At 37.0% G+C, this 20,118-nt stretch overlaps 1 protein-coding gene across 1 annotated transcript in view; it reads left to right on the plus strand.

Moving 5' to 3' along the window:
* ACADL (acyl-CoA dehydrogenase long chain) overlaps positions 1–19,434 on the plus strand; it is a 43,026-nt gene extending 23,592 nt beyond the window's left edge. The window contains exons 9-11 of the mRNA XM_028112111.2: positions 10,287–10,414; positions 12,584–12,670; positions 17,759–19,434. Coding sequence (XP_027967912.1) covers positions 10,287–10,414; positions 12,584–12,670; positions 17,759–17,852 — 309 coding nt within the window. The 3' untranslated portion in view covers positions 17,853–19,434. The remainder of the gene's footprint in view (positions 1–10,286; positions 10,415–12,583; positions 12,671–17,758) is intronic.
* Positions 19,435–20,118: the final 684 nt, after the last annotated feature.

Here is a 20,118-nt window from a genome sequence, read left to right on the forward strand (position 1 = left end):
TTAATACCTAGAGAAAGGATTTAGTTAAGAGGGAAATATTGTAGATATAAAGAAGATAATCAGCTGCATATGATATTTGAGAAAGTCTTAGGTTGTGGGTGCCAAAGCACATGGAAAGATAGGCCTTCCCACCCCCACAGCAGAGACCTTTCCCCCATCGTAACAGGAAGAAAAGAGGAGAGGACAGGTCTAGGTTCATTCAGATACTTAGCTCTGTTGGTAGAAAATTGCAAAAGCTCTTTTATGAAGGCTTCCATTTCCCTTAAGTAATATAGGGAGACTCAGTTCTTGAAAAACAGGTGAGTGAAGGGGACATGGAAGTGTCCAAGGAGAGGAAGATTTGAAATACGTCTTCAAATTGAGAGACTGAACTAACTCGAAAAATGTAGTAAAGGCTGTTAGCAGTATTGAGCACTCGGATGAGGTTAATGATCATGGTTTATAATGGTACCTTCTGCTTTTTTTTTTAAGATTTTTTATTTATTCATTTGTCAGAGAGAGAGAGAGAGCACACACAGAGGGAGAAGCAGGCTCCCTGCTGAGCAAGGAGCCCGATGCGGGACTCAATCCCAGGATCCCGGGATCATGACCTGAGCCAAAAGCAGATGCTTAACCGACTGAGCCACCCAGGCGTCCCACCTTCTGCTTTTTCATGTATTAGATTTACTAGAAGGGTTTAGCCATCCAGGGTCAAGCACAGAGTAGGTGGATGATTGTTTAAAGTTGGGTTTTGCAAGGAAGTTGAAGGTATTTGCCAAAGAACTCAGCATATGGTGGCCATAATCACTAACCATGCCAATCAAATATTAGACTCTAGTTTCCTCTTAAATGAACAGCTTAAAAACAAGGCAGTCATAAAATTGGTTAAACATTTTACCAGCAAAAAACCTGGAGTTGGACATCTACTTGGAACAGTGTGAAGTGGAATGACCTATTAGATGATGGACTTTGTAAAGGGCAAGGCAGAAATGAAACACTTTGGTAGCCTTTTAGGACCAGCATTACAGAAATTAACTTCAGGCATGGTTAAGTCCTAGCTCAGCTACTTGGATCTCCGTGGTCTAGTCAGGTTATATGACGGCTCTCCAAAGCATTTTCTTATTTGCAAGATGTAAATAATATCTGTAGCTACCTTATAGAATTGCTGTGAGGATTAGATGGTACACCCAGAGTGCTCAGAATATTGCCTGGCAAACTAACCACTCCCTAAAGTTTGCTATTTTTCCCTTACATAATATATTCCTCCATTTTGTTCCAATCAATGAAGGGAACCTTTTTATCAACTTCTGGCTCCTGTTCTGGACCTACCCCAGGCCATTTTGAGAATTATTTGCTACCTGAATGTTCATCAAGTTACCTTTTTCCTGGGTGCCTGGGTGGCTCAGTCGGTTAAGTGTCTGCCTTCAGCTCAGGTCATGATCTCAGGGTCCTGGGATCAAGCCCAGCATCAGGCTCTCCGCTCATCAGCGGGTCTGCTTCTCCCTCTCCTTCTGCCTCTGTGATCACTTTTGCTCTCTCTCAAATAAATAAATAAAATCTTTAAAAAAAAAAAAAAAGGTTTTTCCATTCTGAAAAAAACTTCGTATCCTGTCTTATTGACATAAAATAGATCTAAAAATAGTTGTTCTGAATCTGAATCTAAAATGAGGCACACACTTTAGAAAACATTTTTAAAAATGGTGTGGTTTGGGATGCCTGAGTGGCTCAGTCATTTAAGCGTCTGCCTTCGGCTCAGCTGGGATCGAGTCCCACGTCGGGCTCCTTGTTCAGCAGGGAGCCTGCTTCTCCTGCTCCCCCTCCCTCTGCTTGTGCTCTTTCTCTCTCTCTAACAAATAAACAAATAAAATCTTTTTAAAAAAATTTTAAAAAACGGTATGGTTTGACTTGCCTAAATTGTGATTTCCTTCAAAGTAAGGATTTTATATTTTATATTGCTTGTCATTTGTGTATCATTAATTTACACATCGCAGTGATTCTCAGTGATTGCCCTCTTCCCCCCAGGTATTTAGAACTGTCAGGAAGTGGGGTACACAGCAATGGGAGGGATGTTTCATATTTGGTGCTCTGGAGGCTGATACCGTTAAATGTCCTGTAATTCAGAGATAGCTTTGTAAAGCAACTAATTGTCTCACTCAAAATGCCAATATTCTCCCTTTGAGAAATAGTGATATACATAATTTATTCCTTTTTGCTTCATTGAGCAAATATGTATTGATTGCCCTCTAAAAGTTGTATGCTGAAATGTAATTTGATAGGTGTGATTCTTAAAATACACACCATAGGCTCCTCCCAACATGAAGTATTACTCCGTGAATTTCTGAACTTTACCCAAAGTACTTTATAGGCATACCTAGAAAATACTGGCCAGTTCTGTTCCAGAATATTGCAATAAAGCAAGTCTAATGAATTTTTTGGTTTCCCAGTGCATATAAAAGTTATCTTTACACTATACTGTAGTCTACTAAGCGTGCAATAGCATTATGTCTAAAAGGTGTACATACATATGGGGCACCTACGTGGTGCAGTTGGTTAAGCATATGACTCTTGGTTTTGGCTCAGGTCTGATCGCAGGGTCATGAGATTGAGCCCCGAGTGGGGCTCTGCACTCAGTGTAGAGTCTGCTTAAGACTCTTTCTCCCTCTCCCTCTGCCCCTTCCCCCTGTGTGTGTGTGCTCTCTCCCTCCCTCTCTCAAATAAATAAATAAATCTTTGCAAAAAAATAAATGTGTGCATACCTTTATTAAAAAATACTTCATTGCTAAAAATGCTAGCCATCATCTAGCCTTCAGTGAGGGGTAATCTTTTTGCTGATGGAGGGTGCTTCGATGTTGATGGCTGCTGACTGATCAGGCTGGTGGCGGCTGTAGGTTGGGTGGCTTTGCCTTTTTTTTTTTTAAGACAACAATGAACTTGGCCACATCAGTTGACTCTTCCCTTAACAATCTTTCTGTAGCATACAATGCCTTTTGCTAGCATTTTATCCACCGTAGAACTTCTTTCAAAATTGGAGTCCGTCCTCTCAAACCCTGCTGCTGCTTCATCAACTAGGTTTGTGTGATATTCTGAACCTTCTGTTGTCATTCCCACAATCCTCACAGCATCTTTACCAGAATCTGCTGAACAACCACTTTTTTGTTCATCCATAAAAGGCAACTCCTCATCTGTTAAAGTTTATTATAAGATTGCAGCAATTCAGTCCTGTCTCCCAGCTCCACTTTCTGATTCTAGTTCTCTTGCTGTCCCCACCACGTCCACAGTCACTTCATCCACTGAAGTCTTGTATCCCTCAAAGTCATCCAGAAGGGTTGGAATCAACTACTTCTAAAACCCCCGTGAATGTTGATATTTCCACGTCTTCCTATGATTCATGAATGTTCTTAATGGCATTTGGAATGGTGGATTCTTTGGAGAGGGTTTTCACTTTACTTTGCCCAGATCCATCAGAGGAATCACTATCTATGGCAGCTACAGCCTTACAAAATGTATTCCTTAAATAATACAACTGGAAAGTCAAAATTGCTCCTTAATCCATGGGCTGCAGAATGGATGTTGTGTTAGTAGGCATGAAAACAACATTAATCTCATTGCCATCTCAGTCAGAACTCGGGTGATCAGGTGCATTGTCAATAATCAGTAATATTTGAAAGGCATTTTTTTCTTCTGAGCACAACAGTGGGCTTAACATAATCAATAAATCAACCATGTTGTAGACAGATGTGCTGTTATCCAGGCTTTGTTGTTCCAGTTCTAGAACACAGGCAGAATAGATCTAGCATAATTCTTAAGGGCCCTAGGATTTTCAGAATGGCCAGTGAGCACTGGCTCCAACTTAGTCACCAGCTGCATTAGCCCCTGGCAAGAAAGGCAGCCTGTCCTTTGAAGCTTTGAAGCCAGGCATTGACTTCTCCTTTCTAGCTGTGAAGGTCATAGATGGCATCTTCTTGCAATATAAGGCTGGTTCATCTACACTGAAAACCCATTGTGTAGTGTAGCCACCTTTGTTAATGATCTTAGCTGGAATTTCTGGATAACCTGCTGCTGCAGCTTCTGCATCAGCACTCGCTGCTTCAACTTGCAACTTTATGTTATTGACATGGCTTCTTTCCTTAAACCTCATGAACCAACCTCTGCCAACTTCAAACTTCTTCAAATTCCTCCCACCTCTCTCAGTTTTCATAGAATTAAGGAGAGTTGGGGGCTTGCTCTGGATTAGGTTTTGGCTTAAGGAAATGTTGTGGATGTTTTGATCTTCTATCCAGACCACTCAAACTTTCTCTATATCAGCAATAAGGCTGTTTCACTTTTTTTTTAAAGATTTTATTTATTTATTCATGAGAGACAGAGAGAGAGAGAGAGAGGCAGAGGGAGAAGCAGGCTCCCCGCTGAGCAGGGAGCCCGATGTGGGACTCGATCCCAGGACCCTGGGACCATGACCTGAGCCGAAGGCAGACGCCCAACCATCTGAGCCACCCAGGCGCCCAAGGCTGTTTCACTTTTTTATCACTCACATGTTCACGGGAGGAGCACTTTTAATTTCTTTCAAGAACTTTTCCTTTGCATTCACAGCTTGGCTAACTGGCATAAGAAGCATAGCTTTCAGCCTGGCTTGCTTTTGACATACCTTCCTCAGGAAGCTTAATCATTTCTAGCTTTTGATTTAAAATGAGTGGTGTATGACTCCTCCCTTTCACTTGGACCTTTAGAGGCCATTGTAGGGTTAAAAATGGGTCTCATTTCAGTATTTTTGTGTCACAAGGAATAGGGAGGCTCAGGGGATGGGGGAACGGCTGGTCAGTGGAGCGATCAGAACACACACATTTATCGATTAAGCTTACCATCTTATATGGGCGTGGTTCATGGTGCCTCAAAACAAGAATAGTAATATCAAAAATCACTGATCACCATAACAAATATAATAATAATGAAAAAGTTTGAAATATTGTGAAAATTACCAAAATATGACACAGAGACACAAAGTGAGCAAATGCTGTTGGAAAAATGGCACAGATAGACTTGGTCAACAGAGGGTCACCACAGACCTTCAATTTGTTAAAAATACAACATCTGCAAAGTGCAATGAAGCAAAGAGCAAGAAAACAAGGTATGTCTGTAATAGCTTTTGCTTCTGAAATCCAACCACCACCAATTTCATGCCTTTTAGCCCTATTATGGATACTATAAAAAGTGAACCTTGGGGAGCCTGGGTGGCACAGTCGGTCAAATGTCCAATTCTTGGTTTCGGCTCAGGATCTTGAGATCAAGCCCCACATCGGGCTCTATGCTGAGCACAGAGTCTGCTTAAGACTCTCCCTCTCCTTCTGGCCCTCCCCACCCTGCACACATGTGCTCTCTCTCTCTCTCGGAAACAAATTTTTTTAAAAAATTAAAAAATAGGGACGCCTGGCTGGCTCAGTTGGTTAAGCATCTACCTTTGGCTCAGGTCATGATCCCAGGGTCCTGGGTCTCAAGTCCCACATCGGGCTCCTTGCTCAGCGGGGAGTCTGCTTCTCCCTCTGCCTGCCGCTCCCCCTGCTTGTGCTCTCTCCCTCTTTCTCTCTCTCTCTGACATAATAAATAAATAAAATCTTTTAAAAAAATAAAAAGTGAACCCAATAAGCATATTTTCCATCTCCTTGGAAATCTACATTTCCTTTTATGGAATACGTATTAAATGACAACAAAGATGACCATGATATTACCCAGATTGTCTATAACTCAGAATGTTAAGTCTGATTTGACATTTGACCATGAAGGAAATAGGAAATTGGTATAATGTTTTCCCATAGAAGGAAAAAAGTTTATAATATATGTATTTCATATATTAATATATGTTATATATATTTTTTTTTAAAGATTTTATTTATTTATTTGAGAGAGAGAGAGTGAGAGATAGCATGAGAGGGAAGAGGGTCAGCGGGAGAAGCAGACTCCCTGCCGAGCAGGGAGCCCGATGCGGGACTCGATCCCGGGACTCCAGGATCATGACCTGAGCCGAAGGCAGTCGCTTAACCAACTGAGCCACCCAGGCGCCCAATATATGTTATATATTAATATGTATTTTATATAGTAATAGAAAATTTATGTATAGTTTATATATATTTCAAAGCAAGTACCGTTTTATTATTGCCTCCTTTCAAATGTAGTTTACCAAAATTTCACTAGGTGGCAGTAGCATTGCTTCTGCCCGTATACTAGGGCTCCCTGTAGTATGGTTTTCTGCATGAACATATGTATGTTTTCAGATTTTTGAGATATTTCTTCTAATCTTTCTGTTTTATTGAAATAAGTACCTTTGAGTAATATTTTCATATTCAGTCTAGGAATGTATTCAAAGAATATGAACAACCAATATATTGCTTTCACCTCCTATTCTAGAGCTGGGTACACTATCGTTCTGGTTATTAAAATGAAATAGAAGACCTTTAAATGTCATATTATACTTAGCCAAATGTCATCTTATGGTCATTTAACTATTCAGTTTCCTTCCTTTCTCTTTGTTATCCTTGAATTTTAAACATTTGGGGCCTTTCTGCCATTTGGATACATTCCACCAAAAAAATCATATTCTTTTTAGGATGGAGACCTGTCATACTTAAGTGGCAATTATTACAGGATTTTCATTTCCTTTCATTCATACCCTCCATATTTGATGTCAAATCTTATGGTTTTCTAAAGATTAGATAATAATTAGGTAAAACTCAGATATAAATAATGATAGTGACTCATTATTGCATTGTTTCCATGTGCCAGACACTGTGCTAAATGAATTGTCTCATTTTTTCTTCACAACTCTCTATAAAATAAGTTATATTTACCCTCATTTTACAGATAAGGAGATTGAGGCATGGAGAGGTTAAGCAATTTTGCCAAGATAACACAGATTATAACTCCAGAACCTACACTCTTAACTCACACACACTATTTACTACCCAGAAATTTAAAGTAGATAGACCTTTTTTTCTTTCCCCACTTCCTTCACCCATGGGCAATGAAGTGAAAATTCAATGTTCTTTTCTAAGACAAGCTTTAGTTATTTCCTGTGTGGTATCCTCTTGATTGTAAGAGCACAGAATATTACAAAAAGGAATAGGAGAGGAAAAAAACAGCACTTCTTCTTTACATTCCTCCAAAAAGTAATTACCCAATTCTTAAGACCTTGAGTGGGGGGTTAATTAACTATAAAATTAAATGGCAAACCTAACATGTTATATTTTATTTATATATGTATATTTTTTTAAGATTTTATTTATTTGTCAGAGAGAGAGAAAGCACAAGCAGGGAGAGCGGCAGGCAGAGGGAGAGGGAGAGGGAGACTGCTGAGCAGGGAGCCCGATGTAGGACTCGATCCCAGGACCCTGGGATCATGACCTGAGCCGAAGGCAGATGCTTAACCAACTAAGCCACCTGGGCACCCCAATGTTATATTTTATATTTGAGTTATAATATGTTAGAGTACAATTAATGCTTTTGTTTAAATGGAATGTGGGCTAGATAACCTCTTCAAATTGTATTCCAGTTCCACAATTGTATGATTCAAAGAGTTGTGTCTTTCAGAACTCTGAAAGATACTTCGATTCACTCAGTAGGTTTTGAGGATTTTTTTTTAAATGCTAGCTGCAGTAGTATCTATTAGTTATTAATGAATGTTTTAAAATATTGCTACAAGTGTGTTGATCATTCACAAGAAGCACCTTGCTAATAATGTGTGGTACAATTATTCACCACCATCCATTACAGAATAATTTCTGAAAACATGAGGCAATGTCTGCAGTGAAGAGCCAAGACAAAATCTGTATAGTAATGCCCAAAGTGATGTCTAAAATATGCAAATATTTAATCTCTTTATCCCCAGAGAGTAAATTATGTATTCTTGGAGGCATTAATTTCTTCAAACCTGTGGACTTCACTAAACGAATTAAAGCAAGAATTCTAAATGAGCCCATTCTGATCTGAAATTTAACTTCAGCTTCTGGAAGCTCCCAGCATTCCCAGAGAAATAGCTCTCATGTGAGGGAATTGGGCTTAGAGATCTTGATTCTCTCACATTGTAAATAGTGCATAAATTCTCAAGTGCGCCATCACAGTGGGGAGAGGGCAAAAGTATCTTAAGAATTGTCAGATTCTCAGGGCTTCTGGGTGGCTCAGTCTGTTGAGCATCTGACTATTGATTTTGGCTTGGGTCATGGTCTCAGGGTTGTGGGGTCAAGCCCCACATTGGGCTCTGCTCCCAGCAGGGACTCTACTTGGGATTCTCTCCCTCTCCCTCTGTCTCTCCCCACTGCGTGTGCTCTCTCTCTCTCTTTCAAATAAAAATAAATAAATTTAAAAAATTGTCAGATTCTCACTTATTTTCCAAATAAAGTGTTATAGATAATGTCACTGAACTAAACCAGGAATAGGCTTAGAGGGGATATATACTCATCTGTTTTCAATGTATAGAACAGTATTTCCTCACTTTTTTCCATTTCTTCTTCCATCTTTAGGTTTTCTGTGAATAATCTTGAATGTTTGGGGTGGAAGTGGGAAACTTCATGCTGATTAGGTGATAGAGATTTGGCCTAATTAAATATAAATGAATAGAAAGGGAGATAAACAAGGTAAGGGAAAGAGTGGGGCGGGGGAGAAGGTTTTGATGTGACCCAGCATGTTCTGAATCAGAGGCCAGGATACAGAGGTGGAAAAAATGTGGCACCCATCTTCCTATTGCTTGGTTTTGGAACCATTAGGTGCCAGTCATATTGTTTGTTTCTAGAACAGGATGGAGTAAAGCCAAGCGAAATGCAGTCAGTTGGGTTTTTCATTGGCATGGTAGTTATATTGATAACACCTCTGAGGAATCGGTCCCTCATAGCACCTACTCCTCCTGACCCTCAGGTCTTGCCTGGTCCCGGGTCTTATTATATTCCTTTTCTACTCTTTTCTGGAAATGGGAAGTACCCAAACTGTCCCCACAACAACGATGCTAAAAGGTTCAGTTTTGTGGTTTGAGAATTGCCCTAGTCAATAGGAATGGCAGGGCCAGCATCCTCTTGAGAATCTGGTCCCTAAAGCCTTCCTTTTGGGGACTCAATCATGGCTTTGAACTTGCCAGTGCATAGGTGGGGCACATGAATTTCTAGTTTGATTTTAACTGTGCCACTTTGTCACTAACTTCCACGCCTTTTATTAGCCACAGCAAAGGTCTCACTCATGAATTCCATAGCAGCATGATCAAAACTCTGTTCTGTCTGAATTTCCGCAAGGAAGAGAGAGCCAGCTGACCATAGCTGGGCCTTGAACCTAAGAGGTCAACTAGAATGGGGTGTATTTTGGGGGGTTACCCAAAGTGGAAGGCTAGTATGTCAAATCCAAGCCAGTTTCCTGAAGGAGTTTCAAGAGTTGGTGCCAAAGAGACCAGATGTAAACTCAGAATTCAAGGTATGAGAGCCAAGAAACTGGAATATAAGAAAATTTGATTGAAGTGAAAGCAGTCAAAAACACTTGAGAGTAGAGAGAATGATTTCGAAGGCTACTATAGGTTGTCTATGGGCCAGGAGGAGAAAGTATAAAATATTAACATTGGCCATTCCAGATCATTCAGTTCAAGTTAGAGACTAGCTATTGAGAGGGATCGGAGGAAGGGCAGAGAGAGATGAAAGAGGTTGGAGCATACTGGACTTTGATCTCTGAGTGCTCTGATGCTGTTATTCTACATTCTGTAGATCTAAATTAAATACTTTGCCATATAAAATAATGTCTAATAAATATTTTTAATGTTGTCCTTCCAGCTTGTTACTTTATTATTTTACTCCAAGACAAAGAAGCAGAATAGATAAATGTGTATACTTAATTTCATTAATAGAGACAAATTCTTTATAAAAAGCAAAAAAAGACATTCTATATGGATTTAGATTCTGGAGGAAAAAGAGGTGTTTTCAACAGCTGTATTAAAGGACTGTACCACCAGATGGTGCTCACCTATTGAAGCCATTGCTGTTTTTCAGGCAGTTTCCCTAACTGGTCTAAATTTTTTTTTTAATCTAAAACATGAGATGTTGTTTATGTATTTATCTCTTTTTTCATTTTTTAGTACAGATTTCTCTAGCAATGAATATAGTGGGTTTTAAATTTAAGTTATTTAGTTTAACATATGCCTCTTAGAGAGGGGAAAAAAAAAAGAACCGGTAATTCTGCTTTTGTTTTGCTCTAAAGATCTTCCATTACATAATTTTTGATATACTAGGTGACTAAAAATATGCTCTTCTTCTATGCTCAGTTTTTTCCCTTTCATTTTCTTTAAATTCAAGACAGTGCAGCATAAGCTGGCAGAATTAAAAACACACATTTGTGTAACCAGAGCTTTTGTGGACAGCTGTCTTCAGCTGCATGAAAAGAAACGTCTGGACTCTGCCACGGCCTCCATGGCGAAATATTGGTATGCGTGCTTCAGTAATTAAAATGTGGTGTTTGCACAGACTGTTATGCAATTCTTCCAACCTTACACTCAGCCGTGAGGGTCTTAAAGGAAGAAGGCTGTGAAAATAAAAACTACAGTAAGGATCAACTTAAAAAAAAAAAAATGCTGGAAGGTCCCATGAAGCCTATTTATAATGTGCTAAAAATTACTCAAGTGGATTTAACTTTTAGCTTGCTATTGAAAATAAGATATTAAGATACTGAAGTAGGGTGACTGGTTAGTTCATTCAAGTACTAGTTTAATTTCAAATTATCTGATGAGTAGCACTGTAATGAGACCAAACAAGAACAGTAAGACTTAGAATCCTGAGATTGAATCCCAAGTCTTTCATCGAATAACTATAATTAAATTTAATTCTCTCAGGGCCAATATTTTGATATCTGTAAAATGAGTAGATTGGACTGCATTTTTCTATTTAAAATGTTGTCCAGATCTAAGAAAAACGTCTGAAAAATTGATTGTCCCATCAAAAGTGACACATGCTCGATTGAGTGAAAGGGAAAATGTCCTATTAGCCTTGGAAAGACTTTTCATTGGGATTAAAGATGAGTAGCAATGGTATTAAAGATGAATTAATTGAAAAGAGACTCCTATAAGGTTTTTGTGTATTTTAAGATGCAAGAACATAGTTTAAATCAGATTCTGGAAATGGGTTTGGTTTCCTCTGTTTTAAAAACGAACATTCTCACATCTCATTAGCCCAAAAATAACCTAGAAAAAATTCCTGTCATTATTCATTAACTTGTGTTCAGTTCAATCAGAAATAGAATGGGGAAATATGCAGGATACTTCTTTATGTAATGATTCCAAAATAATAAAACTGCCAGGTTGAAATTGATGTGGCATTACTAGGAACTTGTACTTTGAGGGATACATTTTACATTTACATTTATAGCAAGTTCTTTGACTTATTGAAAAAAGTATAAAAATTTTTTAGACATTTTTAGAAAAAGAGATATTTAGATAGCTATTGACCTTATTGTTCTTTGAAAACACTAAGTTTAAAGACATACTGTTACTTCACATTGAAGCAGAGGAAGCAGCTAGTTATAGCCCAGTAAATATTTCACTAAAATACTTGCCAAATACAAAAATGTATAGAATTCCAAATATTGTTGCCCCCTGAGCCTTATCTGTTAATCATTATATTGTTACTGTTGTATTAGGAACATCCTCACCTGTCCTATGACTTAAGTTAAAAATTATTTTACAGAAGAAAATGTGGTTATGCTTACTTTTGCTTTGTTTCCCACTGTTGAAAAATAGGTTGAGGGGCACCTGGCCGGCTCAGTCAGTAGAGCATGCAACTTTTCATCTCAGGGTTGTGAGTTCAAGCCCCACGTTCTGGGCAGACATTACTTTACTTTAAAAGTTAAAAAATAAGAAAAATATGTTGAAAAGCATTTTGAGCTTATATTTTTATGTTAAGTTGAATAAAATCTCTACGAGTTATCTTATGAATTTTAATGATAGTTAAAATTACTGTGATAAGATCAAGAATATTTCTCAAGTATTTCAGATACTTTGGGAATAATAATGCCCAAATAATCTTTAACAAGTTTCCTAAATAATGGTGCGTACCTTAATAGTAGTCTTCCCTCTTAGGTTTTTACTTTTACTTTCAGTTTATTTCTCAAAATCCCTAAAAAAGTTTTTTCACAGTTACTGAAATTCAGAATTGCAGCCTTCAGGTAGAAGTGATACCTTTGGAGAAAAAGACATATTACAAGGCAAAAGGAAATAGATGGTTGTATAACTATATAGTTACTTAGATCATACAAAGAATCTAAATAAATTAGACCAAATTCAGGTTTTTACTTTGTCCTTTTCAGGCCTAAAGTAACCAAAACCTAATAGTCTATGCTTTCCACATTTTATTTCTAGCCTTACCAAAAACCCAGCCAGAACTAATTGATGAGGAAAGTATTCATTATGTGAAAACTGTCAAGAGATTTATTTCATATATAATTTATGTCAGTCTTCTCTGGTTAGCTAATATGTCTAATTGTAATTGTTTGATAATGTATGTCTTTAAGCAGTCAGAAATAATTTGTTTCCTGATTGTAAAGCACCTCGTGAAAATCCATTTCAAATGTTCCTTTTTTGCTTTTTATTTTGGTCATCTAGGGCATCTGACTTACAAAACCGTGTAGCTTATGACTGTGTCCAGCTCCATGGAGGTTGGGGATACATGTGGGAGTACCCAATTGCAAAGTGAGTATGATGTGAAGAAAAAGGAAAATTTCTTTACTGTACTTTGTACATTGAGTGTAGAGGAAAAAGAGAAGCAAAATCTTTGTATTTGTCATCTGACTACAGAGTGTGTTCAAGCGGATGAAACAGCTTCATGTTATCAGCTCGCTACTAGGATTTTATCATTTTTAAAGTGAAGAGACCAACATAATAAAGTTTGGCTTTATTTGAATCATTATACAGAAGGATTAATATCACTTTCTTTATGGTCAAATGATGCTGTATTTTATTGGTTAACCATAGTCACACAGGTTATTTCGACTCTTTTACTATGAGAATAAATGCTTCAACAAAACACCTTTAAACATTTGTCTTAGATACATGTGTTTTTGATTATGACAGGACAGAGTTCCAAAAGTAGTACTGCTGGTTCAAAAGTATGCATATTTTAAATTTTAATACATTGCCAGATTATTTTCTCTAGTTAGTCGCAACTCATATTCAAATGAAAAAAGTTTGAGGCTAACTTATCTTCCTAAACTATGAATGTTCCTGCTTTTTAAACCTTATGCTAACGTAGTGGATAAAAAATAGGTTATTAGTCTTCCTTTAATTTGCATTGACTATTAATTATTTTATTTTACTGTGGTAAGACCATTTAACATCAGATCTACCCTCTTCACAAATTTTTAAGTGTTCCATACTGTATTGTTAACTGAGGTACAACATTCTACTGCAGACCTATAATTAAACCTATTCATCTTGCTCAACTGAAACTTTATGCCCGTTGATTAATAACTCCCCATTTTCCTCTTCCCTTGTTCCTGGCAACCATCATTCTTCTCTGATTCTATGAATTTGGCTATTTTAGATACCTCATATAGGTGGAATCACAGAGTATTTGTCTTTCTGTGACTGGCTTATTTCACTTAACAGAATGTTCAAGTCCATCCAAGTTGTCACATATTGTAGAATTTCCCTCTGTTTTAAGGCTGAACAGTATTCCATTCCATTTTCTTTATCCATTCATCTGTGCATGGACATTTAGGTTGTTTCCACATCTTGGCTATTGTGAATAATACTGCAATGAACATGTGAATGCTAATATTGCTTGGAGGTCCTGTTCAATTCTTTACAATCAGTACCTAGAAATGGGATTTTAAAATCATATGGTAGTTCTATTTAATTTTTTGAGGAGCCTCCATACTGTTTTCCATAGCAGCTGCCCCATTTTGTATTCCCTCCAACAGTGTGCAGGGGTTGCAATTTCTCCACATTCTTCTCAACACCTGTTTTCCTTTTTTTTTTTTTTTAATAGCCATCCTCACAGATGTGAGGTGATATCTTACTATGGTTTTGATTTGCATTTCCCTGATTTGGGTGACAATGAGCATTTTTTCATATACCTGTTGGTCATTTATATGTCTTCTAAAATATCACTTTTTATTTTACTTTTTTAAAGATTTTATTTATTTATTTTAGATAGAATGCACACGTGCATGTGCGCACACACATACACACACACACATGAGCCAGAGGAGGGGCAGAGAGAGAGAGACAATCTCAATTCAGTATGAGCTAGACACTGGGCTTGATCTCACAACCATGAGATCATGACCTGAGCCAAAACCAAGAGTGAGACACTCAACTGACTGAGCCACCCAGGTGCCCCTAAAATATCACTTTTTAAAAGTAAAAAAAAAAATGGCACTTCAGAAAAAAACAAATATGAAAAGGATCAAAGTTTTCATATCTTAAATATTTGATTATTCATTTTGCTCTAGCAAATTTTCCTCTTATTTAGCAATATTTTCAGTTTATAAAACTTTCTCAAGGAAGTTTTACTATATGGAGAGAAGTCCAGTTGAGTTTTGAATTTGATAATGTGAATGCTATGGGCTTCTAAAAACTTTTTCTATTCTAATTTTAATCTAAATACAGACTATCTGAAAGGGAAAATTATCAAACTAGTATTCAAATTGACTTTCAAATTTATCATTTTGGCAAACATAATTGAAAACATTTGATATACTTATGGTCTTCAATGAGGAAAATTAAACATTTTAGTTAAGTTACATTAAGAACGGAAGCTCCAGTATAGATTTAATCTACTAATTTTCTGTAGCCATTGGGGCAGTTCAGAAAGCTTTAATCACAGGGTGTGTATAATTTATAACCTTTTGTAAAAACTCAGCAGCAACTAGGGCTTTTCCCTTCTTTGGGAATGTAGACATGAAGTAACTAAATTATATATATACACACACACTCATATATATACTCATTTTATTTTATTTTTTTATTTTTTTTATTTTTTGGTCAATCCCTGGACTTGGATTTTGGCATATATCCTTTCAGAACTACTTCAAATGAGCCTTAATCAAAAGCAGATTTTTTTTTATCTTTGTGTAGTCATGAAATCAGAAGTAAACATTGAGTTATGATAGCACAAATTAAATCATCACTGGAATTTTTTTTCTGTGCATTTTCATGTTTTATTCACAATATTAATCCATCTTATTCACAATATTCACAATGTAAGAAAGTAAAATCATAATGCATATCTATATTCTTCTACTTGACTGTGCCATTACAACTGCTGTTGGAAATGTAGACATGTATTGGCTCAGTGTTTGTCTAGTGTAGTTCAGGTTCCAAGAAAGGTGTATGAGGTGAAGAGTTACCATCCACATAGCCCAAGATCAGAGTGTAGAGTAAGTCTTGCTCTCTGTTTTCTTAGAGGCCATTCCTTCAGGTCAGTAGCAAGCAAATATTGTAGCTTGATGGCTTACTTGAAATGCCTGGTTTCAATTTGAGAGACTTATATTTCCTTTCAGGAATAATAATCCCCTTCTTGGCTGGTTCGTTAGTTCAAAGATTGTACGAACTTTTAAACTAGACTGCTATTTTTCTTCCCAAAGACATGGGGAAAGAACTTTTCATAAGTTAGGAAGAGAGAATAGTAGATAATATCAAAAGGCTGATTAGACACATTAGGCAGTATGCGGTTGCAGTGCACAGATTTTGAGAGAAAAAAATCATTCTGATTGTGTTTCTTATATCCTCGGATTAAGCTGTTTTATTTGTGTGTGTGTGTGTGTGTGTGTGTGTGTGTGTGTGTGTGTTTTGGATTTGTTGGGGTTTTTTATTTGTTTTGCTTTTTTGTTTTGTCGCTTTTTATTTGATTTTTATTTGTTTTTAAATAACTGGTCTTAAGCATATGAATATGTTTCTGTCTTACTCATTAAGCTTGGGGACTTTGAGAAGTGAGGCTTACTGAGCTTTGCCATTTCAAGACTCCTCTGCCCTGCTAGGAGGAACAGCCTGAGATACAGAGCTTTGTCACTGTGTGGTTAAACATTCCTTCTGCTGCCTTTCTCTGTTAATTTTAGTTGATGACTTAATTTAATTAGTAACCTATAAAAGGTCTACTGATCTCTGTCATTACCTACTCCATTGGAACTTATTTAATGTGGGAAAAAAAAAAAGCCCAGTCCAAAAATTTCTAAAAGCATTGCTGAAGTAGGCTGAAATGCTAGGTAAGTTCTCTATGTGCAAGTGCTGGATTTTGTGGGCAACAGTGTAATCTGTTCAAAAGAAGAAATATATTTGAAAATGCAAATGTCTTCATATTTCAAGTTTCATCAAAAAGTAGGTATTGAGACTCTAAAATTCCTTTGTAATACACTAAATCCATAAATATTTACTGAGTGCTCACTGTTTGCAAGGTACCATGATGAATATGTAGTCCCAGAACTGGTCATTTTTCTAGAGAGCCGGCACATTTAATTTGTCTCAGATTAAAAACAAAACAAATTAAAAACAAAAAACAGGGGCGCCTGGGTGGCTCAGTCGGTTAATTGGCTGCCTTGGGCTCGGGTCATGATTCTGGAACCCTGAGATCGGGCCCCGCCTTGGGCTCCCTGCTCAGTGGAGAGCCTCCTTCTCCCACTCCCTCTGCCCCCCACCATGCTCTTGCTGTCTTGCTCTCTCTCAAATAAAGAAAATTTTAAAAATAAATAAATATAAATGTAAATAAATAAAAACAAAAAACATTCTATGCTTGAAAAAAAAAATGCCTTTGAATTCGTCTACTAGGAAAGTCCAAAGCTCATAACTAGTCCTGCATGCCTATACCAATGAAAATATTGTGATAGAATAAAAAAGATACTTGCCAAAGTAGCAAGATACCTACCTTCTCATTCCAGCCTGCCAATTAATTATCTGTTATGTGACCAATAAATAGCAACCATTAATTAGTGCATGTATAACTGCTCTGCACTCAGTTTCTTTACCTGCAAAACAATAGTAATATTTATCCTCCCTGATGCTGGTGTAAAGGATAAAGGATATGAGAGGATAAAATGAGATGAGAAAATGAGAGGATAAAATGAGAGGATAAAGTGGGAGGATAAAATGAGATGAGAAAAGGTAAAAACAACTATACAGTTTCCTGGTTGCTATCATTGCTACCAACAGTGAATTCCTCGTAACATTTTTTCTTTTTTTGTGGCAGTAGACTTAGGCACTCAGTATTTTAATGTCATACATTACTGGAGTGACTATTAACCATTTTCAAAAAATAAGTTACTTGTTAACTTTGTGGGAAGTAATATTTTCTAAAGCATCAATTTATACTCCTGATGGCAGCATTGGTAGTGGGACTCTAAAGGGATGTTAGAAAATAGGTACTTTCTTTTCTCTTTTGTTTCCTGTAAAACCAGTAGATTATAACTTTTTTAAGGGAACATTAACGATAACAAGAAATTAAGACATTTTGTCCATTCTAAACCTGAAACAGCCTTTTTTAGAATGCTGTATGTGCTAAATTTTACAAAATTAAATCAATAAAACATACTAATAAATGTTATTTTGAAATTGCAGTCTCATCAAGCAAACTAAAACAAAGCTATAAAGATGACCAGTATCTTAATAGAATTTTATAATTATACAAATCTGGGATGAATGCCATAGTGGAAAAAAAGGAATTTATGAAGAACTTTTATTGTTTGGATTCATTAAATAAAGTAACTAATAATTACCTGGTAAGTCAAAATTTGTAATTTCCAATATCTTTTATTTACTCATTCAGTCATCTTCTGATTTATTTAGAGCTTATGTGGATGCCCGAGTTCAGCCAATCTATGGTGGTACCAACGAAATAATGAAGGAGCTGATTGCAAGAGATATCGTCCATGACAAATAGACATCTGCCCACATCCTGGAATCCTGTTACAACTAATCTGGTTTTAAATCTACTCAAGATAAAATGCAACCTGGCAAGGGAGGAAATGCTAAACATGTTTTTATATGCTCTCTTAAAGAGAAATCAAATATGAAATTAATACAGTGGTAGGAGAAACTTTGAATTCAAAGATTCTAAAATTCTCCAGTACGAGGTTTAACTTTTAATTTTTTACATAGCTAAAAGGCAAACATTTTCTGATTCTAGAAACCTTGGTGTTTGGTTCTCCCTAAAATTCTAAAAAAGCATAATTGCTTTCAAATTGAGGCAGCAATAGTTTTGTTACTATTACTATTTACAGTAACATTAATAATAGTTACAGCACATTGACTTTGAAAGGGAAGAATATACAATGTAAATGCTTTCTACCACCCTCTCCTAAACCTCTCTTTTTAGGCCGTGGAATCATTTCCTCAAACAAAAGCTTATGCAGAGTCTCTGAAATGCTGATGAATGAAGTGGAAGCAGGAACCACTGGATTCCTGGAACCACTAAACTCAAGCTGAGCATTTGCCCAACCCCACCCAACTAGAGAATGTGGTCGCTTCTCTCATCTACCAACACCTGGGCTTTCAACAGATTTTATCCCAGTTCCATTTATAGGAGAACACAGAATAATTTATCATCCTTTAGTTTCAATATATTGGTATACCTTATAGGTATCAAAACAGAGACTTTTATTTTGGAGCAGTGTACTTTTAAAAACTAACAAATACTTTGTGTCTTCTATAAGCCGAACTTAAAAATATGATGGCAAATGAAATGCAAGATCCCTGCTAAGAAGTGAATAAACAAATAAATTGCAACAGATAAAGTAAGAAGTAAATAAACAAAATTTCAAATCATGATAAGTGTAATAATAACAGAAATCATTTAAAATAGAAAAGTGAGGGGCACCTGGCCGGCTGGCTCAATCAGTAGAGCATGCAGCCCTTGATTTTGGGGTTGTGAGTGTAAGCCCCATGTTGGGTGTGGAGATTACTTAAAAATAAAATCTTTTTAAAAAGTAAATAAATGGGGCACCTGGGTAGCTCATTCGTTAAGCGTCATGATCCCAGGGTCCTGGGATGGAGCCCCGCATCAGGCTCCCTGCTTCATAGGAAGCCTGCTTCTCCCTCTCCCACTCCCCCTGCTTGTGTTCCCTCTCTCGCTGTGTATCTCTCTGTCAAATAAATAAAATTTCTTAAAAAATTAATTAATTAAAAGTAAATAAATAAGATAGGAAAGTGAGGAAACATTTGATTTGACACTGAAAAGTAATTATTATCAAAAAAGAAGCCATTGGGTGCCTGGGTGGCTCAGTTGGTTGGGCAAAAAAAAAAAAAAGCCATTAATTGAATTTGTAATCTGCTAGAATCATTTCAGTACCTTTTTTTTTTTTTGCATATACCTGTGAAACAGTGAATAAAGACATTTTAATGGAAACAAATAGAGGTCTTCTTGATAAACTTCGAAAACTTAAAACATTTTATTTGGTGTTGTTGGTATTGTTTTTTATTGCAACCATTACAACTGGGTAGAGCAGAGGGAAGAGAAAATACTTTGATACCATTCTTTCCTAGAATTCCACACCTCTTGGGTAGAAGTTTGTATGATTGCGCCCCCGGAATTCTTGTTCATAGGTATTAAATACCGTGCAAAATCGGTTAAAATAAATTTTTATTAGATTACGGTATTTGTAGTTTTCCCCCCCATTACCGGAAACCAATATAGGATTAGACAGACTGACCCGCTGCCTCTCAGACCCTTTTCCTTCCTTTCTCAATCTTACAGAAACTAGATTTTAGGAACATACACATAAAAAGTACACTGGCATAGTAGGAAAAGCCTACTATGTGGAGACGGACAGACCTAAATTTGAATAAATACTCTACCTTTTAGGAGCTGTTGGATCTTGGGCAAGTTCTTTTAATGTCTCAGGATTCTTTCAGGTGCAAATGACAAAAGAAACCTAATTCGTACTATTGTGAACACAATAGCTTAAAAGGATTGTGGAGAGGCAGTTGGGTAGCTTAGTTAAATGCCCAACTCTTGATTTTGGCTCAGGTCATGATCTCAGGGTCGTGAGACCGAGCCCTTCATCCACGCTGGGCGTGGAGCCTGCTTAAGAGTCTGTCTCTGCCCCTCCCCCGCCCAAAGTAAATAACGATAAAAGGATTGTGGAGTAGTTCAAACAATCTAAAACAACTATAGGAACTAGGGTCCCAGAGGCTTGATTCCAGGGCTT

Source organism: Eumetopias jubatus, unplaced genomic scaffold (assembly GCF_037043125.1).
Source record: "Eumetopias jubatus isolate StellerSeaLion01/CBP00866 unplaced genomic scaffold, mEumJub1_p1.0 scaffold_3, whole genome shotgun sequence".
Lineage (NCBI taxonomy): Eukaryota > Metazoa > Chordata > Mammalia > Carnivora > Otariidae > Eumetopias > Eumetopias jubatus.